Source organism: Bipolaris oryzae (genome assembly GCF_000523455.1).
Source record: "Bipolaris oryzae ATCC 44560 unplaced genomic scaffold scaffold_262, whole genome shotgun sequence".
NCBI lineage: Eukaryota > Fungi > Ascomycota > Dothideomycetes > Pleosporales > Pleosporaceae > Bipolaris > Bipolaris oryzae.
This window is the reverse complement of record NW_006911538.1, coordinates 1-25,995: the sequence shown is the minus strand read 5'-3', so window position 1 is coordinate 25,995 and position 25,995 is coordinate 1. Positions and strand designations below refer to the sequence as shown.

The following is a 25,995-nucleotide window of genomic DNA, read 5'->3' as shown; positions in this document are numbered from 1 at the left end:
TTGGTTTTTTTTTGGGGGGGGGGGGAGGAAGTTTTGAAGGTTTAGTATGTAGTAGTAGTAGTCATACTTTTGGGGGAGGGGGAGAAGGGGGGGGGGGAAATTAGATATATAGACGATAAAGTTATTACCACCAAAGTTTCTTGAGATTTTTCTTTTCATCTTTACACTTACATTGAGGAAACAGAAATCGGGGTTTTATACGCTCTCTTTTTTGGATTTAATACATTAATCCCCCCCCCCTCCTTGTCCTTCGACCCCTGTTGAGGTTTATCTCTCTGTGTCCTATTTTTGTGTGTAATCGTTTATTGAATCCTTTTTTGGGGGGGAGCGGAAAAGGAAAGGAAAGAAAGAAGACAAGTTTGATCAGAGATACAAGATGAAGACAACTTCGCTACTGTACAGCGTTTCGCTGTTCCTCGGCTCCGCCCTCGCGTTTCCAGCGAACTTGCTCAACGCCGATATCAGCAGCGAGACACTTGCGGAAATCAACAGTATTGTTGCTAGGATTGAGCGCGAGACGGCCGCTGCTGCGTCTGCAAAGCGGCAGTTGGGGCTTGGGCTTGTGAAGCCAGTGTTTGATGCTAATGCGCAGCGTGTGAGCGTTACGGGGGAGCATCGATATGTGAGTTTCTTCTTCTTCTTCTTTTATCATTTTCCTGGTTAGGAGGTTGAAACGTTTTGAGTGGATGGGCATGGGAGAGGGAGAGGAGAATATGGCTGACGAGAATACCAGATCGCACCAGGACCAAACGACATCCGCGGTCCTTGCCCCGGTCTCAACGTCCTCGCAAACCATGGATACATCTCGCGAACGGGAGTTGCGTCGGTGATTGATTTGACCACTGCGTCGACCGAAGGTTTGTCTTTTCCTCCGGGATCCCTGGCCCCCTCTCTTCCCCAATTCAAGTCGCTAACAGAGCAAAAGTCTTCGGCATGGCAACTGACCTCTCCGCCTTCCTCTCCGTCTACTCTGGCCTCGTCGCTGGCGATCTAACCACCGTCTCTATTGGTGGTAAGCCCAAGAGCGGCGGCTTGCTGACTGGCGTCACGTCGTCGCTTGGCCTGCTGGGCGAGGCGCAGGGACTGAGTGCGTCGCATAATCGGTTTGAGGCGGATTGTTCGCCTACGAGGGGGGATTTGTACAAGACGTAAGTTTCTCTTTACCCTTTCCCTTTCCCTATTTTCCAATCTATTGATTTATTGATTGATTGGGTGGATGGGGATGGATGTACAAATGGAGATGGTGAACGGGCTAACGTGAAATGTGCGGCAGTGGCGACACCGACTCCCTCAACCTCGCTCAATTCGAAGAGCTAGCGGCCATGCCCCTCGGCCCGAACGGATACGATCTCACCGTCATGCATCCCTTCCGGGGCTCTCGCTTCAACAACTCTATCGCGACGAATGGACGCTACTTTGCGGGCCCGTTCACGCACTATGCGATTAATACGGCTACGTACCTTTTCACGTACCACTTTTTCCGTAACCACAGTGCGCAGTTTCCCGATGGCTATCTTGATTTGGAGACGCTCAAGTCGTTTGAGGGTGTGACCGGGGAGAAGGGAAGTTTCAAGTGGGCGGCTGGTCGGGAGAGGATTCCTGATAATGTAGGTTGCTCTTACTACGATTTCTTGGCGTTTCGGCTAGGAACTGCTTTGCTGACACTTGGTTTGTAGTATTACCGCCGTGCTATCGGTGATGAATATGGCATTGCGTCTTTCGCCCTCGATGCTGTCGGTGCGCTGCAGGCTCTCCCCTACATGGCTGTTGTTGGCGGCAACACGGGCAAGCCCAACACGTTTACTGGTGTCAATATTGCGGATTTGACCGGTGGTGTTTTCAACGCCCAGACGCTGCTTGAAGGTAACAATGCCATGTGCTTTGCGTTCCAGTTTGTGCAGTTTGCCTCGCCGGATATCCTGGATGGCCTGCTTGGCAATGTTTTGCTTGCGGTGCGCAAGTTGACGGCTGTGCTTGATCCTATTCTTGCTATCCTGGGATGCCCGCAGGCTGCCAAGTTCGACATGGGATTGCTGTCTAGCTTCCCTGGTGGAAAGATGTAGAGGTAGTATTGAGCGACTTTTGTAAGATACAACAACTGTTTATATTTTTCTTCATATTTCTATACCGTTGCCGGGCCCTGGGGCGGGCCATTGGCTTTTAAGCGAAGACATGGATTGCTGAACCGAAAAAAGAAATGGTAACTACCATTTTTTTTCTTAATTTATATGGATAGTTTGATTCTTTTACGATGAGCGCAGATGGCACGAATAATTGTCTGTTTCCCGGCCGGCTGAACGACGTTGGCGTTGGAACAGTACGAAGAAAATGGAATGTACATAAAAAAAATCAAATCAAGAGTCTCTTGGCCGGACACGTTTCTCCCGATAGCAATGCCGAGTGGGGTTTCAGGACGAACAATGTGGTGTTGTCAGCTGTGAACCGGAGACAAGAGAAGAAAAGTGGTCGTTCAGGTACGCAGAGCCGGCTACTACCCTGCAGGTGGTAGCCACGAATTGAAACCGGGCCGGTCGATACGCGGCCACTACTTCGCATGTACACGCCTTATTGAGCGAAGAAGGATTTTATCGAGTTGAGATAAGAAGCCATCATCTCCGCTGCATTATGTCCGATCGGATACTGATTTAGCACCCGCTTTCCGAATAATTTCGCTTTCCTCTGCTACTCATCACAGATAATAGTAGTAACTCTTATCACCGCATCTACCACCGCCGCCATGGCCCCGTCCGCCATCCCAGCCGAACCAACACCAACGCCGCAACCCAAGCAGCTGGTGCCACATTCCAAAGACGATGCATCCAAAGAATTAACACCACTTCAAGCCATATCCCAGGGCGTGTGTCTCCCCAGCGTCCCCCTCTTCTCTTCTTACGACAAACAACGCGCATGGATCCTCTCCCACATGGCCGGTCGGTACACCTTCTCACTATCCTCATCCACACAACCAAAAATAACCACCTTCATCCAGGCGCCTTCCGGGTGTTCGCCCGAAAAGGCCTCACCGAAGGCATGAGCGGCCACATCTCGGTGCGTGACCCAGAAAACCCGCACACCTTCTGGACCAACCCGCTCGGTAAGCACTTTGCGCTGCTCACAGCGGCCGACATGGTGCTCGTCGATTACGACGGCAACGTCGTCGGCGGGAACCGCAGCAGGCCTGCCAACGCCGCTGGGTTTTTGATTCACTCGGCCGTGCACAAGGCAAGGCCCGATGTCAACGCTGCGTGCCACTGCCACGGTACGGCCGGCAAGGCCTGGAGCGCTTTTGCCAAGCCCCTGGACATGATTAATCAGGATGTGTGCTACTTTTATGGTGAGGCACAGGCTGTGTACCAGGATTTCGGGGGTATTGTGTTTGATGAGGCGGAGGGCAAGCGGTTGGCTGGTGCGCTGGGGCCAAAGGGTAAAGGGCTGATTTTAAGAAATCATGGGTTGCTGGTGAGTCAGGGGCCCTGAGCGTCTTTCTTTACAGGGATATTCCATGTTCCTTTTTTCGGGAGGGGGGAATTGCTGACGGTGAACTACGCAGACTGTGGGTGATACGGTTGATGAGGCTGCTTATTTGTATACATTGATGGAGCGGTCATGTGAGGTGCAGTTACAGGTTGAGGCTGCAGCTGCAAATGGTGTTCCCAAGGTTTATGTCGAGGATGCGGCGGCAGAGTATACTTTTAGGATGGGAAGTGATGCTGAGAGTTTGTATTGGGAGTTTCAGCCGGATCTGGAGTATGAGTATGAATTGTGCAATGGGGCGTTTAAGCATCCTGAGTGTGAAGAGGTTGTTTGGAAGGGATACTGAAGGTGGATGAATTATGATTAGACAGTTTAGAACAAAATAGATGAACGATGAGATTATGAGACCTGACTTTCGTTTGTGGGTCGCTTGTGCTTGATAGCATTCTTCAAGGAGGTTTTCCTCATTGACATATTCCATGTAAAGTAAGAAAGTCTCAAACATGTATGCGAATTTATTGAGTTCGTAGGGCTTAGCATGGAATTTAGACCTATATTACCAGGAATTGGATCCAACATGATGCGAGCTATTAAGAACTGACAAAATATTAGTTTGAGCATCCGTTTAAGTGGTTAAATTTCCCATAATTGCTCATGATTCGGAGTATCTATTGTTGCAATCTATCCTAGTCGGAAAGGAAAACAAAGAATACTATCTTTAGCGAGAAACAATACTTTTGCTCTGCTAAATACTCTACACATGACATCATCAAATCTCAGCTACACATTCCATTACTCTACTAATCCACGTTTCCAAGCGTAGTATACAAACTACCCCGGACACCCCTGCCAGTAAACAGGCTTATAAGGCCCTTCATCGCCCTGCAAAATCCAGTATCCAGCACTCTCCTCATCCCCATCCTCCAGCACCGGCACTCTCAGCGGCGGAAATGGATACCGCTCAATCGACCTATCCTGCAGCACGGGCACCTCGCTATCCAATGATCTCCACAGCGATCTCTGACGCCTCCCTGTGGCTGGTGCTTCACGCGGGTGATTCACGGTAGGCTTGCCAGCGGCTGTTGTGAAGTAGCTTCCGTATGGAATCTCGAATTTCATGTTGCGCATGTGTGTGGAGCGATGGAAGGCATCAACGAGATGTAATGCTGGTGTAGTGGATATCTTCTTGTAGTTCTCATCCGTCGCCATTAAGCTGATGCAGAGACTGCGGAGTTGGTGGCAGTGCGTGGCGATGTTGTTGAGAATGGGCTCCAGGCGGTTTTCGGTGGTGGCTGGCTTGTCGTTGTCTGACTCAGTACTTTGTGCCCAGATGATGATTTCTAAAGATTTTATGCATGCGAGCCGGTTGGGTAAGATGATTTGGGGGAGGTGGAGGAGTAGAGGTGTGCTCTGGATGTCGATGGTGTTGGTAGAGTATAAGAAATTGATGCCTTCAGTGTAGCCTTGTTTACATGACAGCAGGAACCCCATGATGCCAATTTTACACTCTTCAGGTGGTGTCTCTTTGCATCCACAGTCGTTCCACATGTAGTAGTCGATCCATGGACCATGCCAGCCGTATCGCATAGACGACTGTGTCCCTGCTAAGTTTCGGTGGCATACGGCCCCTCTCCACCGCCAGGCTTCGTCTCGGCGCACAATGTCTACGTGAAGGGTACGCCCGCCAAAAGCCATGGTGAGAATCATGGTGCGGATATCGCCAGGGAGTTGGAAGAATAGACATCCCGGAGTGCTCAATGAAGTTGGTGTGACGGGACGACGTGAAGATGAAAGGAACGGGAGTTGGTCTTTAGACTGCTTCTTGTGGCCCGGTCTGGAAGGGAGGTGTTTCTTCACCCAGGCACGGAGTTTGGCCATTCCCCAAATTTTGTAAGAACGTGAAATAGAAGAAGAGTAAGGTGGGTGGATAGCATAGTTATATTGCTCCTGCAGCCAAGTTAACCCTATTCATCAACCTGCTCGCTAACAATCATACCCCTGCAACGGTACGCCTGATATCTGCGTGACTGACTCCGCACATTTCTAAGTTGCATCCTGGTCTCAGAAAGATCCAATGGCCGGGGCACAAAGGAGAACATTATCTTCATTAGTATGCTCTGTACCAAGATAAGGCTATTCAATATCTAAGTCAAAAAGTTCTCGTACGTTCAAGTCGACAGAAGCTAGTGGCTGCTAGCATAGATGTATCTCATCCTCGTATCGTATTACAACGCTAAAGAGTGCCATTACATATTATCTAAAACCTCTTTACTCTACAGATACCGTCCCCCCTACGTGGGTACAGGCAGCCCCCATCTACTTACCCCCAAACAAGTTTCTTCAACGAGTACTCAAACTGTTCCAGGTACCCGGTACTCTTCTTCGCATCCTCAAGGCTGATGATATCCTTCTCTTCAATCTCCACTTTTCGATCTCCTTCACCCTCTCCTCTGCGCACGCCATTAGCGACCCGCGCAATCTCATCGCAGACCGACTTGACAATCTCATTCTCATCTTCGACTGCATCATCAGATACCACAGGAACACTGCTATGCGCTGGTAACGCTTTGAAAGCGAGGAACCGACCGCTGGTATCATCTTGCTTCGGAGCTTTCTGAGCCTCATCCTTGGCCGAATCGTCGCCAGGCTCCGAATCCAGCACTCTGGTGTTTCTGCGTACTAGTTTGCCGCGGCTGTTAGGTCGGTACCGAATGATGAGTCCCACATTCTTGTCCGTATCCATGTGCCGGTGTGCTAGGGTTGACGTAATGTAAACACCGCGCATGAGGCCCTGCACGTTTTCAAGTGGGATGCGTTCAAACTCTCGTACCTTTTCGGTACCCCAGTCTAGACGGCAAAAGTATAGTGCCTTTTCTGTGAGCAGGAGAATTGCCTCTTCAAACGTCGTTGTTTTGACTTGGTTTGCGGCAGTGGGTACACTAAGCGTCCAGCCCTGGACCAAGTCCTCGTCATGGTCTTCAATGACGATGCCTGCTGAGCGTTCTATGGCTTGCTGTCGAACTCTGCGCAGATCAACAAAATGGTCTGAACTCTTCATGTCCGCTTCAAACTCGGAGAAGATGGTGTCGGTCGCGCGACCAAGAAGATAGTCGATGAGTGCTTGGGCAAAGTAGTCATTGACAATGTTGTTGTAATAGCGAGTCAGGGTTAGCCCAAAATCAGTCAGAGCACCTGTAATCTGTCGTTTACGCGTTCGTGTAAAGTCGCCCTTGAGTGCAGCTGTGCCGGCATATTGTCTCGAGATGGCATCGCCATTGTCCGCCCACAGGGTATTGAACCACGAAGTACTAGGGTCGTGCTGGAGATCGATGTGGTAGTTACCCAAGGACAATTGCGACTCCAGAGCAGTCCTAGCACAAGCTGACTGAACCACATTAGTGCGGTCCAGACAGTCCATGCAGTTCGTTCGCAAAATGCCAGTCTGTTTTTGCTGTACTTGATCATCCGCAATCTCAACCCAACCTGACGATTTCATGAAGGGCTCAATCGAGTCCATCAGCCTCGAAACATTTTCAAACCTCATTCCACGGCAGACATTATGAAAGTCAAACCACTCAAATCCTAGCTGTTTGCCTTTTCCGTCGATACCCCCGTTCTCATTCAGTGCCTTTGCATGCTGCTCATACAGCTCACCAATCTTTGCCTCTGTGCCGTGCTTATCGATCAATGAGTCACAGTATATATCTCCGTACCGCGACGACAGGTCAAGAAAGTGCCGTTTGAAGGCAAGTGCATTCGTCTCAAAAGAGCCCCAGGTAGTAACTTGAGGCTTAAGACTATATGGCGATTGAGAAAAGAACAATGGTATAGATCCACGGAATTGCGTAAAAGAAAATATCTTATCCTGAGTCGTGTCAAAAGTTGGAGTCGAGAGTATCTGCTCAGTCTCGACGCTGTTCGCAGTGCAACCCTCGTCGTCTGTGCCACGCCGTAAGTAGCGAAGTCCAGCTCGCTTAGTCGATCGACGTGAGATGAGTGTTAACAAAAAGTCTTTGCCTTGTGCCAAAGAGTCTTGCTCTGAGTGGATCTCGGTGTTCTCGTTCTCTGCTTGCTGTGTCTCCTGCTTTTGCTTCTCTAGCCAAGGCTGCAATTGTATGTCATCTGGTGTTGCACTTGGATCAACCACAAGACTACCGGACTGTGAATCTGTAGTCTTGAGAGTAAAAGGCCTCTGTCCAACGAAGCCTTGTATGATTGGCAGCACAAAGGAGTGCTGGCCAGCCTCAATAAAAGGGGATACAATATTCTGGTTCCAGAAAAACTAAACGAAGGTCAATGGGTTGCGCGACATGTACACGGGATGCCGACTAACCAGAGGATCAAACTGTTTGAAAAGTGGCACGCTAGAGCTTGGCTGCTGCTGGCCGATGCCATTTGAAATGTCATAGTCGTATGAATAGAAAAAGTTACCCGATGCAAAGTACATCTTCGTCGTCTGCAAGATCTTGGGTAACAATGCTATTGTTGCTGCGTCCTTCTTGCCGCCCAGTGCTTTCGGTATTGCTGTAGGGCTGATTTCTTGGGGTATATTTTCATCCTCGGTCGGAATCGCATCCGGTTTGGATTCGCCCTCAGGTCCTTGTTGCTCCTTCGGTACGGCTGGATCGGCATCCTGCCGTGCATACCTGGCGGCCAGATTTTCTTCTGAGGTGAATCCTTGAAGACGCCTGTTGTCTGCACTCCAACCCTTCCGAGAGAACCACTTGTCAGCAAATCTCCCATATACACCTTTCCGTTGTATGACATCTTCTGCAACGCTGGTCTTTTGTGAAGGACTACTTTTTCGTCCAGTAACTGGGTCTGTGACTTCATTCGATGCTGGAGGTAGATCCCCGACGACCGAGTCGGTCACACTGGGCGCATCTTCGTCGCCCTCGCTCTCGGTATCTCCATCCTCAGCACCTGGGGACTTGTTGCGACGTCTCAGGTGGTCACGAGTGGCTGCAATGGCCTTGTCGGCATCGGCTTGGGAAGAGAGCGGAATAAGTGCAACATCGGTAATTTTGTAAACGGGCTTTCCGCGTATTTGCGCGACCTGTTCACGGTCGGATATAGAGATTAGGAATTGCGATGTCGCGATTTTGAGAAGCCCTATTCGACTTGTCAGCAACTTGTGAGCGTCGCAATGCGCCCATACCAACGCTCATACCAATTATGCCATGTGCCTCGACAGATATAGGCGCAGTATCTTCCTCGCGTCTGTCCTTTAGTAGCGGCCCGACGTTGCCCTTGTAGTCGACTTTGATAGCCTGTTGTGTTGTGGGCGGATGGTTGCGGGGCGGGGAGGGTTGCAGGATCAGGCCATCCACTGCTGCGAAAATGAGCAGCTTTCGAACAAGGGAAGGCATCTCTTAGGCAGCACTATGCACGAACACGTAGCAATGACTGAGAGATGCGATATTCAGTGGGCTGTATTAGATGCGCGTAGACATAAATGTCGTTGTAATACAGAGTATGACGTCTTGTTGCGCAGCGCTAGCCTCTGTTGCCCCACGCGGCTGATTGGCCCAACCACTGGTACTCTAGCCTGGACGAAAAATAAAGTGGTGCATCTTGAAGTCATTGACACTTCCTGTACACCTACGAATTTGAGCAACAAGTGAGTGTTGATACATACTGATCTCTGAGTGATTCCTGCCGTTATAATACCTATTTCCGTAGACCAGACCTAGATAATATGCTTTTCCAAAGACGCTTGGTAAGTTTTAGTACTCAGATATGTATCGTTGAAGACATGGAAAAGGTGCTGTTACTACATGCTCTGATTGATTTGATGAAAATGAGGGCCCTCTTTCCCAAAGGCAAACATCCCTTTGAAGTGATAGAAAATTGCGGAACAGCTACAGAACATGCGTATGCAGAATGCATCTACTTGTAGGTGGGGTACTCGAGCCATCTCGGCAAGCACTTGCTGTGACCACCACAACCTTATCTCCGTCGGATTTAGTACTGACTATATCCGCTCATTTTGCAGCTTAACCACATCCTACACCGGAGTATGATATGTCTCGTCAATAACCAGATCCTACACCGGGGTACGATATGTCTGGTCACTGGGACTTGGCCAAATCCGACACGTCATGAACGATAGAGGCTTAGTTGTGTTGGTTACTTGGAACGGACCGACCATGCGAACAAGGCCTCCCATAAGTGGGGATTGTATAAATATTGCCCGTTATACAGGAAAGAGTATCCCAAGAAATCATCAATTACTCTCCAATTGTGTCACCTCGATCATCGCACATACATACCAAACCGATTGAAGATGTCGGCACAAACTGGCAAGGAAATCATCCTTGTCACTGGTATGATCCATCTATCTTCTCATAAAATCAAAAGACGAAAGCACTAACGTACCTTTCAAGGCGGAACAAACGGCATTGGTCTTGACACCGTAATCCACTTCGCCTCCGCCTCTTCAAAATACCACGTCATAATCGGCGCACGCAACCTCTCCAAAGGCGAGACCGTCCTCAAAGACATCCAATCCAAGCCCATCCAAGGAACCGTATCCCTCATCCACCTCGACGTCACAGACGATGCCTCCATCGAATCAGCAACCAGAAAGCTCGAACAAGACTTCTCCCACCTCGACGTCCTAATCAACAACGCAGGCGTCTGCCCGGAACGTGACGAGCAATGGCCACCCAACCGCGAGTACCTCCGCACAACCTTCGAAACAAACGTCTTTGGCCCAACCCTCATCACTACCTCCCTCCTTCCCCTCCTCAAGAAATCCCCTAATCCCCGCATTATAAACGTCAGCTCGTCAATGGGCAGTATCGCCATGAAATCAGACCACAGTCATCAGCACGCCGGTGTTCGGTTCCCAGCGTACCGTATGAGTAAAGCAGCGCTGAATATGCTGACGGCGTACCAGTACTATCAGCTTAAGCCTGATGGCTTCAAGGTCTGGACTTTTTGTCCCGGGTACGTGGCTACGGATATAGCGGATGATAGGGAGAAGAGGGTAGAGATGGGGATTGAGAGTTCGGAGACGAGTGCGGTGGGGTTATTGGAGATTGTCGAGGGAAAGAGGGATGCGGATGTAGGAGGGTTTATTGGGAGGTATGGGGAGAAGTTTGATTGGTAAAAGGGATATGGGAGTGTAGTTGTTGGCTGTTTAGATTCGGCGGAGGTATCTATCTCAGTTGATTCACTACTGGAGTAGCCCTGTACACCGATAGATTGGCATTACTGAACCCAATACATTTTGAGTAAATTTCAAGAGCAGCAGCTTCTATGGCTAGACAATGGGCTGACAGAATCACATATATAGAAGTGTAATGACAGAGTCTACGCTCTATCGATAAGCTATCAGAAAGACATGAATAAAACGGACAGTTGTTGTGTTTCTCACCGAATGGGCATAGTGCTTTGGGACCCTGTCATATTTCACTACCTTCCAAACGTCACTATAGAACCAAAGTTGTATTCGACCATCTACATTTGTCCACCGTATGGGCCACGTCGTTCAAATCAAAAACTTGCTTCATCATATTACTGTTTTTCAGAAACATTATCACGTCTGCAAATTTTGAGCAAAACTCAATGTTAGCTTTATCGGTAAGACGTATCTTGTTAATTAGAATCATGGGCACGTAAATGCCAGCTAACCGTATCAGATCTTTTCGAGCATGCTGCTCTTCGCGGATGCGACTCTCTCTATCGATAGAAGAAATACAACAGCGTCTATTGAAGACATACGCATCAACCAGTTGCAAGCCATCGGCACGCACAATTCCTATCATGTCGAGAGGAGAGCAGGGGAGCGCAAGATTGTTGACGGCATATCGTCTGTAATACAAAAAATATCGTTCCTACCACTAATATCAGCCTTACCGATCGCATCACACCTCAGAAACGTTAAACACCTGCAAGACGAGTACTATTCCCACAAAGATATATACAGCCAGCTAGAACACCAGTCTGTCCGATCACTCGAGTTTGATCTACATACAGACGACAAGGGCGCCTTGTATTCTAAACCAGCACTCTGGAAACTATTGAAGTTGCTCAAAGTCCAACCTCCCTTCGACAGTGGCGTCTTCAACACCTCGGGCATAAAAGTCTTCCACACCAAAGACCTCGACGTAAACGCCGTCTGCCACACCTTCGTCGACTGCCTCCACCAACTCAAAACCTGGTCCGACACCCACCGCACCCACATCCCCATCACCGTAAGCCTCCAACTAAAAACCGACACCTACCTCAACGGCACCGCCAAAAAATACCGAAAACAAGACATACACTGGTCCCTCCCCCGCATCCTCGCCGTCGAAACCGAAATCCTCTCCGTCTTCCCCCCTCAACGCATCCTCCGCTCCGACGACATGCGCCACCCCAACCTCACCCTCGAACAATCCATCCTGCACCACGGCTGGCCCACCCTCGGCAACACGCGCGGCCGCATCCTCTTCTACTTCGACACCCCACCCACCCCTTCCACCCGCTCCGTCCGCCACCTCTACACACTCTCCGCACCCAGCCTGCAAAACCGCACCGTCTTCACCAGCGCCCTCGAGGGTAGCCCCGACGCAGCCTTCATCAAGCGCGACAATCCTCTCGGCAACGAAAACTTTGCTGAGATCCAGCGCTTGGTGCGCCTGAACTACATGCTGCGTACGCGTGCGGATGTGCCGCTGAGAACTGTGCGCAAGGCCGAGACGGAGCGGAGAGAGCGCGCGTTGGCGAGTGGAGCGCAGATTGTTAGTACGGATTTTCCGGCCAAGGGGGTGAGTGGGCGGTATGGGTCTAATTATACGGTTAGGCTGCCTGGAGAGGGGGTGGCGAGGTGTAATCCTGTTAATGCGCCTGCGTGGTGTTGGGATGGGGGGTTTGAGTAATATTTTTTTTTCGCTGTGTTTTTTTTGTGTAAGAAGGAAGGGAGAGAGGGAGGGAGGGTAATGGGTACCGATTGAGAAGTTTCTGATATTATGAGATGGGGGTGAGGGAAGATAATTACTGACAGTTAGGTGTCTACATGACTACGCAGCTCGACTAACTGGTCTTGGAATCAGCTGATTTGGAATTTAGAGTATTCTTTTTTCTTTACTATAGTAGTGAACTGTGCCGTTGATGATACTACTGTGGAGTGTATCTCATCAACGCTTTACTACTTCAATCTACCGAGGTTTCATTAACCACAGCAGTGGACAGTAGCAGCAGTAGATAGGCATAGTACCATCGAGCTCAATATGCTCCATCAGCGCCGCTTAAGAGCCGTCACCATGATATTCGTTAAGACAGACACTGCACCTAATGATTGCCATAAAACTTTGGACATGACCTAGAGAACTCATAAAGACGCGATAGCCTCGTGCTACAACTTCGCACTTGCATTACCCTGCGCCTTGACCGCCTCATCAACAGCAGCCATAGCATGCAGCAGCCTCTCATCCTGAAGTCTTGGCGCAACAACCTGGACACAAAGCGGCGTGCCGAGATAAATCGATCGATCAAAGTTCGTCCCTGCATCCTAATCAGCACAATACCCACGTAAAACGTCAAAGTCTTGAAAGAAAAAAGAAAAAACTTACACAAAGCCCTATTCGCCCTATCCCAACTCCCCAACTCCCTCCCCTCCATTTCTCCGTGCATATCCCCCTTCCCAAACCGTCTCACAGGAACCACACCAGCCGGATAATCCAGCAGCACAAACGAACTCGTGTAGCTAACCCCGTTGTATCCATCAATTGGGGGTACAGGATGCGGCGCCACAGGGCAAATAAACGCATCAATCTCGCCAGACTGCTGCTTCCAAATCTTCAAAAACTCTGTTCGCAGCTTCTCACGCTTACCATGTAGTTCCTGTACTTTTGTCAACGACATAGGTGCCTTGCGTTTAAGACGCGAGGAGAGCCAGGGGGATAAGGGTTCGCCGGTTGATTCGATAAGGTCGAACATTGCGTTTCCGCCTTCAATGCCGAAGAGGGCGTTGCAGAGGGATTGGCATTGGGAGAAGAGTGGGGTGATGTCCATTTCGACGACTTCGACGCCGGAGGTGAGCAGGGCAGATTTGACTTCGTCTAGAAGACGGAGGATCGGCGGATGGGGATCGATGATACCGTCGCGGCGAACAATGCCGATGCGGAGGGGACGTTTGGGGAGGGAGAGGGAGGGCCAGGGGAGTGGTGTGACGTCTGGGTCTGCCTCCCAGGGTTTCTGGGCGGAGATGGCGTGGAAGAAGAGGTTGATGTCGCGGATGCTGTGGGCAAGAGGCCCGGCGCTGGCGGGGATGCCAATTTTTGAGGCACCGGGGAGACCGCCATGTTCTTGACCGGCATAGGGAATACGTTCCCAGCTGGGCTTGATGCCAAAGGTTCCGTCGCACATGGCTGGGATACGGATGCTGCCTCCGACGTCTGTACCTACACCTAGGATAGAACCGCGCATGGCGAGTAGGGCGCCCTCTCCGCCAGAACTTCCGCCGGCTGTTACGGCGGTGTTGAGCGGGTTGATGGTGCGGCCAAAGACGTTGTTGTGGGAATCCAGAGCCATGAGGGTTTGCGGGACGTTGGTCTTGCAGTATACAACTGCCCCAGCATTGAGCAGGCAATCGACCAAGACGGCATTTTCAGTCGCTGGCTTGAAACATAGCGCGGCAATACCGATAGATGCGTCGAAGCCGCGGACCTTGAAGGAATCTTTAAGAGAGACTGGCACGCCGTGGAGAGGCCCAAGAGGCGGTTTTCCCGAAGCCAAGTGAGCATCGAGCTCCGAGGCTCTCTTCAGCGCATCGTCGAAGAAGATTTCTGTAAGGCAGTTTGTGAGCTGTTGTGCAATGGCTGCTCTCTGTCTTGATATTAGTATCTCATCTATCTTTTAACCATCCTACAATGACACTGTGCTTACTTTGCAAAATGCCCGAGCGACGTCAAGACATTTCAATTGCTTTTCCCTGATCGCGGCAGCCAGTGCGACAGCATCATATTGCTCTGTGATTTGGAGCTCTTGTTCAGTCAGAAGTCCAGATTGGCGCGGTATCTCAGTGTAGTTGGTAACCTCGGGTCCAGGCAAAGTGCCTAGCCTCCATTCTGCTGGTATACGCGAATCTCGCTCAGCCAGCTTTTTCTTGGAGATGAGCTCCCAGTTGACTGGTGTTGATGATTCTTTGGCCGACATGTTGATGGTTGACAATGGTGTAGTGCCCTAGTGTGACGTTGTGAGGGCTGGTAGAAGCTGGGGTAGAAGCCGAGGTTGGCCAAATCCGGAATAGCGGCTGGGGCACAGATGGCCAGGGTGCAAGTGGGCTCGAGGGGCGACTCTCCGCAGTCTCTTGGTCGGTCATGTCAACATTGGTCTCAGAACGCGGGCTCACTGAATCAGTGCCTCAACACTGTTCGCTGCTCCATTCTTGCCCAATCCAAACTAAACAACACACTCTTTTGTGTATTCTTTTTCCTGGTCCCAAGACGATGCGCTGAGATAGCAGGATGCCCCTCCACACTATGGCATGTGTGCTGGCGGCTGGAGCATGCACCGAAAGATGCCCAGTGGCCTTGGCATGTATGGGAATGAAGGTTCAAGGAGCCATTGGCAGGATGCGTTGAGCTGGGTGAAACGGAGCGTAATTCAGTGAATTCACTTAACTGCACGGCTGTCGCAACAGCATGAAAGCATGTCGAAAGGATGCCTCAGGCAGAAAAGACGTCATATGTTTTCGCGGCGAGCAAGGGGATTGCGGCATGGTGGAACGGGACGAAAAGGGTGAAGAATCGCGTTGGCGGCTCTGACCCCTGGTTAAGGCTGGGCAGGGCGCGAGCAGCAGCGCCGATCGTTACCCTCAACGGCGAGGTCCCTGACCCTGCCCCAGAATATTTTCCCTTTTTACGGTCTTTGGCAATCTGGCACCCCGACGCACGCTGTCACTGTGCTCTCATTGTTAAGCCAGACCGCTCATTGGCGTTGGATCGCTGCTCTCTTGTTTCCTTCTTCTTTATCTCTCTCTCTCGTCTTTGGCTTCTCCGCCGCTCGTTGCTTTCTCACCCTCTTTTTGATAGACACGGCCTCTGTTTATCGTCCCGACATGGCGACCACGAACTCGTCCCTGCCCAAGGGCGCGCACCCTTACTATCCTATTGAGAAGGAGATTGTTGGCTACCTGGCTAACACAAGCGGCACCTTTGACCTGGTGCTCAAATTCGCGGCTGGGTGCGTGGCCATCTTCGGTGTTACGTATGTTATGGTCAAGCGGTCACGGCCCAATGCCAGCACCGGGGACCTGGCCACCATCATGTGGTTTGTCCTGTGCGGATGCATCCACTCATTCTTCGAGGGCTACTTTGCCTACAACTTCCGCAACATGGGCGGCATGAACGATCTCTTTGGCCAGCTGTGGAAAGAGTACGCACTGAGCGACTCCCGCTACCTGACCCAGGACGCCTTCGTGCTCTGCATGGAGACAGTCACTGCTGTATGTGTTTGCCAGACTAAGACGCCGATCTTGGTGCGCCGTGTCACAGACTGACCATTGCTGTAGGTATTTTGGGGCCCGGGTTCCTTCCTCACTGCCTACCTCATCTCTATCGACCACCCGCTCCGCTACCCGGCCCAGCTCATCGTCTCGCTTGGCCAGTTCTACGGCGACGTCCTGTACTACACAACCTCCCTGTTCGACCACTACATCCTCAACCTGTCCTACTCGCGCCCTGAGCAGTTCTACTACTGGTGCTACTTTGTCCTCATGAACGCCTTCTGGATTGTTATCCCCGGATACCTCATGTACCAGAGCGTCATGGCTACGTGGAGTGCGTTTGCGGCTGTCAACGACGCAGCCAGGCTTGTTGAGAAGCTAGGCAAGAAGCGGAACTAGGGGAAGAGTATAGTTGTTCAGTTGTGGTGGCAGGATCCTCCGAGGATGAGAGTGGGGGGTTGAGGGGACGCTAGGAACGTGGCTATTGTTGTTACGAATGCATGTTTGCGTGGGCGGGTTGGCATATTCAGCAATAATCTAGATTTCGAGTTCAATGCTTATTTCAAGTGGACTTGACCTGATGTTTATAATATGAGTCGAAAAAGGACAAGGGTATAATATAGAAATCATTACCTATACGCTACCACTATGGTTCTATCTTTGGGGCGTGCGTCGAGGTAATTAAAATGCCGGTGAGATTTTAGAGTTGAAGCATTGGCGGAAATGGGCTGATCGCAAATTGCTTCTTTTTTGCAGATCACATCATTCCATGCAACAAAACGCCCAGCCCAGTTCCTCGTTGTTTGGTAGGCTGTAGTTTCTTGTTTCTACTAGACTTTTTGGTCAACAACGCCCCTCACCCCACGCCCGCCCAGACATTGCTCGCCACGATGCAGTTGAGCGCGCGCCTTGTTTCTTATTTTGGCCTTTTCAGCTGCGCTGCAGCCCTGCCTCGCAGCCCGCAAGATGCATCACGTGCACTTTCCCTGCAAATGGCTCAATCCATCATGGCTCGCGAGCAAGGTATCCTAAGCAGCGGGCAAGATTCATCCGGGCTTCTTCAAGCAGGATTCGTCCAGAAAGCGTTTCACGCCCTTGTAACACAATACCCGCAGCTTAGCTCCAAGCCTGCAATCGATGCATATGTGCTCAAGAGCCTGGATTCCGTTGTCCCAGTCCTGTCCAATGCCACAAAAGATATCACCTACCCACTCGACCGGCTGAGCAACGGAAACGGATTGCTACGAGCATGGCAAGAGACAAAGAAGGAAACATACCACACCACCGTTACGGCACTGCGACACAGCGTTGACCTCCAGCCCAGAACCGCAGAAGGAGGACTATGGTACTACATCTACCCCCACTGGGGCTATCTGGATGGCATGTACAGCTTCGCCCCCTTCATGGCCGCTTACAGCCAGGCCGTAGGTAGTAACAAACCGGATTGCCCGTCAGCCATTGTGCAGCAGCTCGATCTGCTGTGGCGCCACTGCTACAACGACAAGACGGGGCTGCTGGTGCATGGGTACGATGCCCGCCGCGCGGCAGTGTGGGCGAATAGCATCACGGGCGCGAGTCCGCACGTCTGGGGCCGCAGTCTGGGATGGTTCTGCATGGCGCTCGTGGACCTTTTGGAGCTACTTCCTGCTTCTGCGCGCGAAGCCAGAGCCTATGTCGAGGGCAAGTTGCAGATGCTCATGCCGGCCGTGGTGCGCGCGGCGGATGGGCGGACGGGGGGTTGGTGGCAGGTCATGGATGAGCCGGGGCGGCAGGGGAATTATATTGAGAGTAGTGCGAGCAGCATGTTTGTGTATGCGCTGCTGAAGAGTGTGAGGCTGGGGGTGTTGGGGCGGGGCGGGGATACGGACGTGTATGAGCGGGTGGCACGCAGGGCTTACGAGTATGTTGCTGACAGCTTTGTGGTGCACAATGGGAATGGGACGCTGGGGTGGAATGGGACGGTGAGTGTGTGCAGTCTGAATTCGACGGCTACGTACGAGGTATGTGTTCACGACGTGGGGAGCGGTGTTGAAGACGAAGTTGCTGACTAGTGCGCTTTTTTAGTATTATGTTGGGAGGCCGATTTTGTACAACAGCGTCTTGGGCAGTGGGGCGTTTGTGCTGGCGAGCTTGGAGTATGAGCGGCTGGGTCAGAAATAGGAGACTGCAAAGGGGCGCTTGAGGAGGATGCAGAGGTAGTGGTAATGTGCATATTTTGGGTGGTGATGTGAAATTAGAAGGCTGTCTTAATGTTGGATGCACAATGATGTACATGGGGGCAGGCAAGCACAATGTTGGCAGCAAAGAGGCCGCCGATGCATGCAATTCGCCGACAGACACGTATGTAAACTTGGAATGGCAGCTGTCTGCACGCTTGGCATGGATGCGTGTCTTTTGATCCTGGGAGACTGGACGTGGGCCGGCGGGGCTGGAGCGTATCCGTCTCGTCTCTGCCCGTGTACTTGTATACATGTGCAAGTATCAGTCAAGACCAGCAAAAGAAAGAGTCTCCGCCCAGGCTCAGGGCGGGCGGGTGCATCGGAGCATATCCAAGTGCTGTGTATGCGCGTACTAAGCAAGGCAGCGTGCTCGCCGATCGCCCACCACCACAGATCGGCTCTTATCGCGTATTTGGTCTTCGCAGCAGCAGTCGAGTCGGCCTAGGGGACGTGCCATGCATGCACTACGCCAGCCCGGCCTTGGGCGCTATCCGCACCTATTGGGTCATCCAACATCATCACACCGGCTTGCGGCCTGTCTCGCTCCCACTGCGCTAGGTGTACTGCCAGCCCTCTCCCTCCCGTACTCACTGTCTCTATCTATGGCGCCGCGGCCTTCACCTCACCCGCCCCATACACTCGCTGGCCCGTGATACACACAAACACTCTGCCCTCGCCGTCACGGCCTGCTGCGGGCTCCTGCGTAGCTCTGGAAACGCCCACCAGCCACACCCGACCAGAGCTCAAAAACACAACAACACCAAAACACCCGCCTTCACCACCACCCCCCGCTACCACCGTCCCCCGCGACGCCCCACTGCTTGCTCCAATGATTGCGGGACTCGATGCCCGCTTCCCCCCGGCCCAGTGACCCCCAAGACTCGACTGGACAGAAGAGAAATGGCCCGCCAGGCAAGAAGATGGGCGCGACGGATAAACAGAACGGCATGGATGGCAAGGACTTTGCAAAGGCAATTGGAATCAACAAGCCCGCCAACGTGCGCGACAAGATAAAGCGCTGGCAGCAGAACATCGAGCCAGAGGGCCCTGCTGCAACACCGACTCCCGCAACTCCCGCAACTCCAGCAGCAGCCACGACAACCACGGAAGATGCAAGCGCTGTCTCTTCACCAACCCCCGCTGCCCCTGACACACCCGCTGCCGCGCCCGTCACGCCCGCTACACCCGCTACGCCCACTACCCCCGTCACGACACCCAAGGCAAAGACCCTTGACGACAAGCCAAATTGGAAGCCTGCGCACGAACGGGGCAAGTCTGTCGGTGCCAGTCCAGAGCGCCCCGGCAGCGGAAAGAAGACGCCCATCCCCCACAATGAGCTCGACGAAGATGTCCTCACTGCAACTGCGCCTAAGAAGCGTGTCATCAGCGACTCACACTGGCGCAGCAAACAGCCACCCCCCAAGGACGCCACCGGCCGCCCCCAGCCAAAGATCATCGCCAATGCCTGGGTCCGCCCCTCGAAAATCATCCCCAAGAAGCCCGCCAGCCCTGAACTCAAACCCATTGCGCCTGTAACCCTCCAGCAGAGCCCTCTCCTCCCCTTCGCTGAATACATTGGGAAAAGCACCGGACAGATCAAGCCTCCACCCAAGCAACCCAAACCCCCCAAACCCTCTAGCTCTGGCAGTGACCAACGACCAACAAGCAGCGGTGGAGGGAGCGGGAAGAGCGCAAAAAGTGACAAGGGTGCAAAGAGCGATGGGCCGCGGCCCAAATCAACGTCTCCGAAGCCAGAGAAAGAAAAGACGGAGCTGGTGAGGGTGCGACCTAGTAGACGGCGTGCGCGCACTTCACCGCGGGGATCCATGTCAGCAGACGACCTTGCAAAATATCCACAGAGACTTGCCAACAGATCCGACACTGCACTGAGCGAGGATCCCAATTTAGTTGTCACAGTCGAGTACGAGGAGGAGAGCGCCGTTTCATTCCCACGAGAGAGCAGAATTATGTCCCCACGCAATGACGAACTTAGAGAGCGAAGAAGACGGCGCCGCCCGCGAAGCCAAGGCGACCGTACAGCCGATGAAGCTCTCAAGAACCCCCAGAAACCCTCACGAAGGAAGAGTCGTAGGTCGTACCCAAGGACCGAGGAGGAGGCCGCCACGCCATTGATAATCCCAGCAGCGTCAGAGACACCTCCCGCCAGGCCCGTAGGAAGCCGCTTAGAAGCCTGGCTCAGCAGCACACCCGACCCCCTCGTGAACCCCAAAACCCGCCCCAGGCGAAGAAGATCCAAGGATTCTGTATCCAGCTCAGAGCTACCTTCAAATCTGGGAACATCAGAGGTGACTCTGTCGACTGACGTGACGGAGGAAACACCCATCAAGAAATCACGCTCGCGACGTAGGCGTAGATCCAGGGGATCCGCCTCGTCCCAAGATCTCCCTGCCGCAGCTGGCAGGTCTGAGGTCACCGTGTCGACAGAGGCGACACAAGACGAGCCCGCAAAAGAGTCGCAGAAGAGGAGAGGATCCAAGGACTCTGTGTCATCCCTCGATCTGCCTTACCCGGCCGAAAAATCAGAAGTTAGTGCATCCACTGAGAGGACAAGACCCGAATCTGTCGACAAGAACCGCCGTCGCAGCAGTGGAAGTGTCAGTGCCAGCAGCAGCAAGCAGCGACGCAGGCAAGCCAGCCACGAGATGACTATCAAGACACAAGATCTCGAGGAGGCCCCGTCTACCATTGCCTCGGATGCCATGAGCGAAACGACTGTCCAAGACAAAGAAAGCGAAGTGTCCTTTGCCTCGACACCAAGTCTGAAGCGCCGTGGTGCAAGGCGCAAAAGCCAGTACTCTCCCACGAAGGGTCGATCTATGTCGTCTCCCCTTCGCGAATCCACCTCTATAGACGACATGCCCAAGGAAAACATTCGAGACCAAGAGGCAAAAGAGGGTGCACCTTCTGAGGCGGCTGATGATCACATGGCCGATCTGATGCCACAGCCACTGCGGCCGCGTCAGATATTGGGCCCGCGCATGTTCCCATCCACTGGCAAGCGCCTCTCTACAATTGCCTCTCAATCAACACGATCATCGGGCGTTGGTGCCTCAGACACAGTGAGTGCCTTCTCCGAGCGAACCCGGACCCGAGCGCCTTCGTCTGAAGTCGGCTCGCTCCTGAACCCCGAAACCTCGACAATTATCAGCCGCCAGAGCACTCGCCGGAGGAAAATTGCTAGGCATGAGGACCTCATGTCAGTGCTCTCCATGCCCAAAGCAGCAGGCTCCAAGAGCATCGTCTCCGCTCGCAGCATTCGTACCAACAGGAGCCGCCTAGCCACTGCCACCATTGAAGATATCATGCAGGAGCTCTCCTCTGACGAGGCCAAATACATGCGAGAGCTCCGCACTCTTGTCGATGGTGTCATTCCCGTTCTTCTCAGCTGTGTCCTAAACAAATCAGAGGCCGCCATTGCTGCTGGTCTCTTCTCTCGCTCATCCAAAACAACAGATCCAAGTGAAATCACGAAGCCCATTGTCGACATGGGTGTCTGTCTAGAGCGACTCAAGACTCTGCACAAGCGAGTCCCCAAGGACGACTCTGATGAACTGATTGAGTGGGCACAGAGCGCCCAGCGTGTCTACTCCGACTACATTTCCGTCTGGCGTCTTGGCTTCCAAGATGTAGTAATCAGCCTTGCACCCGCCGACGAAGATCCCTTTAAGCCTGCCAAGGTTGTCAATGGGCCAGAAGATGGCGCCCCATGGGACGAGGGTATGCCACGCAATGCAGAGGGATACGTCGTCAACAGTGACGGTGAGCGTGTTGATGTTGCCTATATGCTCAAGCGCCCACTGGTACGACTCAAGTATCTCTCAAAGAGCTTGAAGGTTTGTGGAGTCACTTTAAACATTTCTAGCTCATATATTGACCTTTTCTAGGGCATTAATTACGTGAAACCATCCGAGCGCGTAGAGAAGGTGTCAAGCATCTTCCAAGACTTGGTCATCGCCGCCCGAAAGCGGTCCAACGATGAGCAGGCCCGCCTCGAAGACGAAGCAGCAGCCGACATTGACCCCACCCGCGCCCGTGATCCTCGCAGTCTCGCTCCTCTTGCAGGTGTGCGAGTTGATCCGTCGCGATGTGTGCGAGCTAGAGACCACTTTGATTTGCATCTCTACCATTCGAGTGGTCAAGAAATGAGTTGTCGCGTTGAGATTTTACTCCGCGACAATGCTCCAGGTCAGGGCGCTGGAGGTGATATTCTGATCTGTGAAGTCGATTCCACGGGACGGTGGTTACTCCTACCGCCGGTCCAGCTGAGTAACGCATCGGCTCGCAATGGCGATGCCAAGGGCGAGATTATTGTCATGATCCGTGGAATACAGGTTGATGGCTCCGAATGGAGCGAGGTCATGTCTCTAACCTCTGATGATGAACAGGCTGGCTTTGAGTGGGTACAGATGCTTGGGCTCAATCCCATCCCCCCTGAATTGTCCGAAGTCAGGAAAATCCAAGCCACAACCAATCAAGCACAGCGAACCAGCAGCCATGGCTCGTCTTCCCCATCTCATGCAACAGGCTCAACCGAACTAGACAAGAGCCGAACCCCCAGCCCACATGAGATTGATATTCCTATCGGTGAACGACACACCGAAGTATCAAAAGTATGGCACTACGATACCCCACACAAGCGAAACCAGTCACGGACAGTGTCGCCCATTACGCCTCCGAGTGGCGACGCCTCCTTCAGTAATCTTTATGACGCCCAAGCAGAGCCGCGTACTCCGGTTGAACAAATGTTCCATACAGGTCAGTCCCATGAAGATGCTGACCGGACACCTCGCGGCCTCGATGAAGCAGTGCGCATGGCCAACACTGGTTCTCCGTCAAGCCTCAAACGAACAAGAGCAAAGAGGCTTTCCAAGAACCCTTCATCTTCACACTCTGGACGTGCATCCCGCCAAATCACACTGGATGATCCCACTGAGCCAGAGGATGTTAAACCAGCCGAGGAACTCCCCAAGCCCCGTAGAAAGTCCACCAAGAAACGACCCCAGTCGCTTCCGTCTGCGCCATCGGCACTCTCGCAGCCAAGCAAGGGCTTCAGTGTCTGGATGCCAACCTCTGAGGTTGAGGACTCGGATTCGGACTCTTCTGAAGGAGACAAACGCACAGTCACAGAGTCGGAGCTTTCACCTCCTGGCTCCCCGCCTTCACCCCAACGCCCGCAACAACACAGGCGGGTCTCATCTGTGCCTTCCTTGGAGCTTCCCAGCATTCCCAGGCAAAGAAAGTCAAGCCGTCCTTCCACACCTTCGGAGGATTCACGTGTAGAATCCGACAATGTGCGTGAAGTAGCCTCGGCGCCTCCCAAGATGCACCAGAAGAAGCATAGCATCACGGTTGAGGATATTCAAGAGCCAGAGGCTCCGACTGACGTACCACCACCACCACCCACTCCACCACATCGTTCCCCCAGCCCAGCAAGCCCCGAAACACTAAAGGGCTCCAAGACTCCCGTACTCCTACCGACACTACCTGGCTTCAGGGGCAAGCGCCGTTCATCTTCACCCCTAAAGCACGAGTATGAGCCATCCACCTGCACGGAAGAGTCGAGTGAAAGCGAGGAGGAATCGGAATCGGAAGAAGAAGCCGGTGAAGAACAAGAAGAGAGTGCTACTTCAGAGTCATCTGAGGATGAACTAGATGACGATGTGCCCATGCCATTGATGCCAGTCGGATACATCGGACCCCGAGGATATACTTCGCGCCCACAAACTGCGGTTCGAGAGCCCAGCCGCCCGACTACGGCTGAGAAAACGGAAGAGGATACGAAGAAGTTCCCCAAGGTGTCACCGCCACCTTCAATCTATACCCTTCCTAATGGCACCATCACTCCCTCCCAGTCCGCATCAAACTCGCCTTACCGAACCGTTCCACAAAATTCTGGAAAGGCCTCACGCACAATAGCGTCACTGTTTGCTTGGTCTGACCAGGGCAAATGGGACAGCCTGCACCCCGACGAATGTAGTATTGTCGTCACGCCAGGAAAGATTGAGGTCTTTGAAATCTCAAACAATCATTCTAAACCTTTCCTCGCTGACGGCGATGAGATCATCACTCCTGAGGGAGGTGCTCCCCTTATTGCGGTTGAGCTTACCCCTCTGGTACCGTTGCGCAAGTCAACGGCTATAGATATCTCCATTCGTTCCCCGCCTACTGGAGAGTCACGTCTCAAACCTGGAAACAACATCATGTTGAGGAGTCGCAATGCGACTGAATGCACTCAGTTGTACTCCATGATTAACCAGGCGCGTATCAACAATCCCACGTACATTGCGCTGCAGAACGCACGTGGCCCCTACGGACAATCAAGCTGGGCCGAAGCAATGGACCGCCAGAACGCAGCTAGGACAAGCAGCGAGACTCCTTCTGGATGGATTGGAGGCACACTGGGCAGGAGAAGCAGCTACCGCAAGTCAAGCACACGCGCTGCTTCCATCTCGGTTGCCACCGAATCTTCAGTCGGGACCATGAACAGCGCCCTTCGCTCGGCGCTGGGCCGATTTTCGTTCAGCAAGAATGGCGTTTTCAGCATCCGCAATTCGACTCTGGGATCACGCAGCACCGGCTCATCCTTTGACAGCGGCTCCAACTCTCGACCAGATTCAGGCGCCTCAACCCCCACCGGTGATATCACTCGAGCACCTGGCGCGCCACCTGGCATCACAAACACGAAGTGCAGGCTTTACGAGCGCGAGTCACTTAAGAAATGGCGCGACATGGGCAGCGCCCGCCTAACCATCATGCTACCCTCGCCCAACCCCAGCATGCCCTCGTCGCCCACCAACTCTCGCCAACGTGCCCCTGGTACACGAGACCACCGCCAGGAACGCCGCATTGTGCTCACAGGCAAGAAACACGGCGAACTCCTTCTCGATGTGCAGTTATCCGAAACATGCTTTGAGCGCGTGGCCCGAAGCGGCATCGCAGTCAGCGTGTGGGAAGACAATGTCGATGAAGCTGGCCAAATCGGTGGTGTGAGTAAGACGGGCGGCGTGCTGGGTGCGCGCGCTCGCGTCTTTATGATTCAGATGAAGAGTGAGAGGGAGTGTGCGTATTGTTTTAGCCTTTTGGGCAAGTTGAGGTATTAAGAAGTGCTGGGGGGGATAATGGGGGGGGTGGGAGGATAGGAGGGAAAGACGAGAGAGGGGGATGAAGCGATGACACTTTTTTTTGCATTTGCGTCTTTTTCACACACAAAACATACCCGAGCGAAGTCTTTCTCCCTGTTTTTTTTAAACATATTAGCGGATTTTTTATAAAACTTAATACTATATCCTTTCACTGTTTAGTGTTTTTTTTTCGTAGGTTTGATGATTGAGGGATGTGTATATGTTTGAGATTGGGAGCGTCGGGGAAGGAGATAGGGGATAGGGGGGAGAGAGAGAGGAGAGGTTGTATATACGTTTCAATTAGGTGGGCATAGATATATTATAGAGTGAATAATGTCAATTGCATACTCAAATGTTTGTGTAGAAAGATTGTATACCTATATGTGATTGATACCTACGTATAAGAAGAAGAAAAAATAGACAGGAGCTGCCCCGGCTAACGACTTGACATCTCTCTCTCTCTCTTACACACGCACACATACACATACACAAAAACACGTAGCGAACCGCGTGCGTACGTAAAGTACCTACCTATCATATCCCATCCCATCTATCCATCTATTCTATCCATCACCCCCTTCCCGTGCCGCACACAGCTACAGTCCTGCAAGTGCCGAACTCGCATACCCGCGAGGATGTGGTTAATGCATGACAATCAGTTATTTACGCACACAGCCGAGGGGGTGCGAGGAGCGGGCAAAGTGATTGGCTGCGCTTGGGGGGG

The 25,995-nt window shown here is 52.4% G+C and overlaps 10 protein-coding genes across 10 annotated transcripts; 7 read left to right on the top strand and 3 right to left on the bottom strand.

The window, feature by feature from the left end:
* Positions 1-376: 376 nt before the first annotated feature.
* COCMIDRAFT_109244 (uncharacterized protein) lies at positions 377-2,063 on the top strand (the record flags this gene model as incomplete). Its single annotated transcript, XM_007695023.1, has 5 exons — positions 377-622; positions 734-857; positions 926-1,148; positions 1,274-1,607; positions 1,677-2,063. The coding sequence occupies 5 exons, from the start codon at positions 377-379 to the stop codon at positions 2,061-2,063; spliced, it is 1,314 nt and encodes a 437-aa protein (XP_007693213.1).
* Positions 2,064-2,737: 674 nt separating this feature from the next.
* On the top strand, positions 2,738-3,820 carry COCMIDRAFT_30765 (uncharacterized protein; the record flags this gene model as incomplete). Its single annotated transcript, XM_007695022.1, has 3 exons — positions 2,738-2,930; positions 2,990-3,459; positions 3,551-3,820. 3 exons carry the CDS (start codon positions 2,738-2,740, stop codon positions 3,818-3,820), a joined length of 933 nt encoding a protein of 310 aa, XP_007693212.1.
* A 485-nt stretch (positions 3,821-4,305) lies between these two features.
* COCMIDRAFT_109253 (uncharacterized protein) lies at positions 4,306-5,352 on the bottom strand (the record flags this gene model as incomplete). The annotated part of the gene is made up of 1 exon (XM_007695021.1): positions 4,306-5,352. One exon carries the CDS (start codon positions 5,350-5,352, stop codon positions 4,306-4,308), a length of 1,047 nt encoding a protein of 348 aa, XP_007693211.1.
* A 442-nt stretch (positions 5,353-5,794) lies between these two features.
* COCMIDRAFT_9826 (uncharacterized protein) lies at positions 5,795-8,843 on the bottom strand (the record flags this gene model as incomplete). Its single annotated transcript, XM_007695020.1, has 3 exons — positions 5,795-7,756; positions 7,808-8,586; positions 8,645-8,843. The coding sequence occupies 3 exons, from the start codon at positions 8,841-8,843 to the stop codon at positions 5,795-5,797; spliced, it is 2,940 nt and encodes a 979-aa protein (XP_007693210.1).
* Positions 8,844-9,760: 917 nt separating this feature from the next.
* COCMIDRAFT_109258 (uncharacterized protein) lies at positions 9,761-10,588 on the top strand (the record flags this gene model as incomplete). The annotated part of the gene is made up of 2 exons (XM_007695019.1): positions 9,761-9,800; positions 9,861-10,588. The coding sequence occupies 2 exons, from the start codon at positions 9,761-9,763 to the stop codon at positions 10,586-10,588; spliced, it is 768 nt and encodes a 255-aa protein (XP_007693209.1).
* A 544-nt stretch (positions 10,589-11,132) lies between these two features.
* On the top strand, positions 11,133-12,341 carry COCMIDRAFT_109236 (uncharacterized protein; the record flags this gene model as incomplete). Its single annotated transcript, XM_007695018.1, has 2 exons — positions 11,133-11,290; positions 11,357-12,341. 2 exons carry the CDS (start codon positions 11,133-11,135, stop codon positions 12,339-12,341), a joined length of 1,143 nt encoding a protein of 380 aa, XP_007693208.1.
* A 476-nt stretch (positions 12,342-12,817) lies between these two features.
* Positions 12,818-14,619, bottom strand: COCMIDRAFT_109249 (uncharacterized protein; the record flags this gene model as incomplete). Its single annotated transcript, XM_007695017.1, has 3 exons — positions 12,818-12,966; positions 13,035-14,289; positions 14,350-14,619. The coding sequence occupies 3 exons, from the start codon at positions 14,617-14,619 to the stop codon at positions 12,818-12,820; spliced, it is 1,674 nt and encodes a 557-aa protein (XP_007693207.1).
* Positions 14,620-15,523: 904 nt separating this feature from the next.
* On the top strand, positions 15,524-16,309 carry COCMIDRAFT_109256 (uncharacterized protein; the record flags this gene model as incomplete). The annotated part of the gene is made up of 2 exons (XM_007695016.1): positions 15,524-15,910; positions 15,977-16,309. The coding sequence occupies 2 exons, from the start codon at positions 15,524-15,526 to the stop codon at positions 16,307-16,309; spliced, it is 720 nt and encodes a 239-aa protein (XP_007693206.1).
* Positions 16,310-16,917: 608 nt separating this feature from the next.
* Positions 16,918-18,070, top strand: COCMIDRAFT_9822 (glycoside hydrolase family 105 protein; the record flags this gene model as incomplete). Its single annotated transcript, XM_007695015.1, has 2 exons — positions 16,918-17,910; positions 17,975-18,070. 2 exons carry the CDS (start codon positions 16,918-16,920, stop codon positions 18,068-18,070), a joined length of 1,089 nt encoding a protein of 362 aa, XP_007693205.1.
* A 904-nt stretch (positions 18,071-18,974) lies between these two features.
* On the top strand, positions 18,975-25,250 carry COCMIDRAFT_30757 (uncharacterized protein; the record flags this gene model as incomplete). The annotated part of the gene is made up of 2 exons (XM_007695014.1): positions 18,975-21,983; positions 22,035-25,250. The coding sequence occupies 2 exons, from the start codon at positions 18,975-18,977 to the stop codon at positions 25,248-25,250; spliced, it is 6,225 nt and encodes a 2,074-aa protein (XP_007693204.1).
* Between the last annotated feature and the right edge of the window lie 745 nt (positions 25,251-25,995).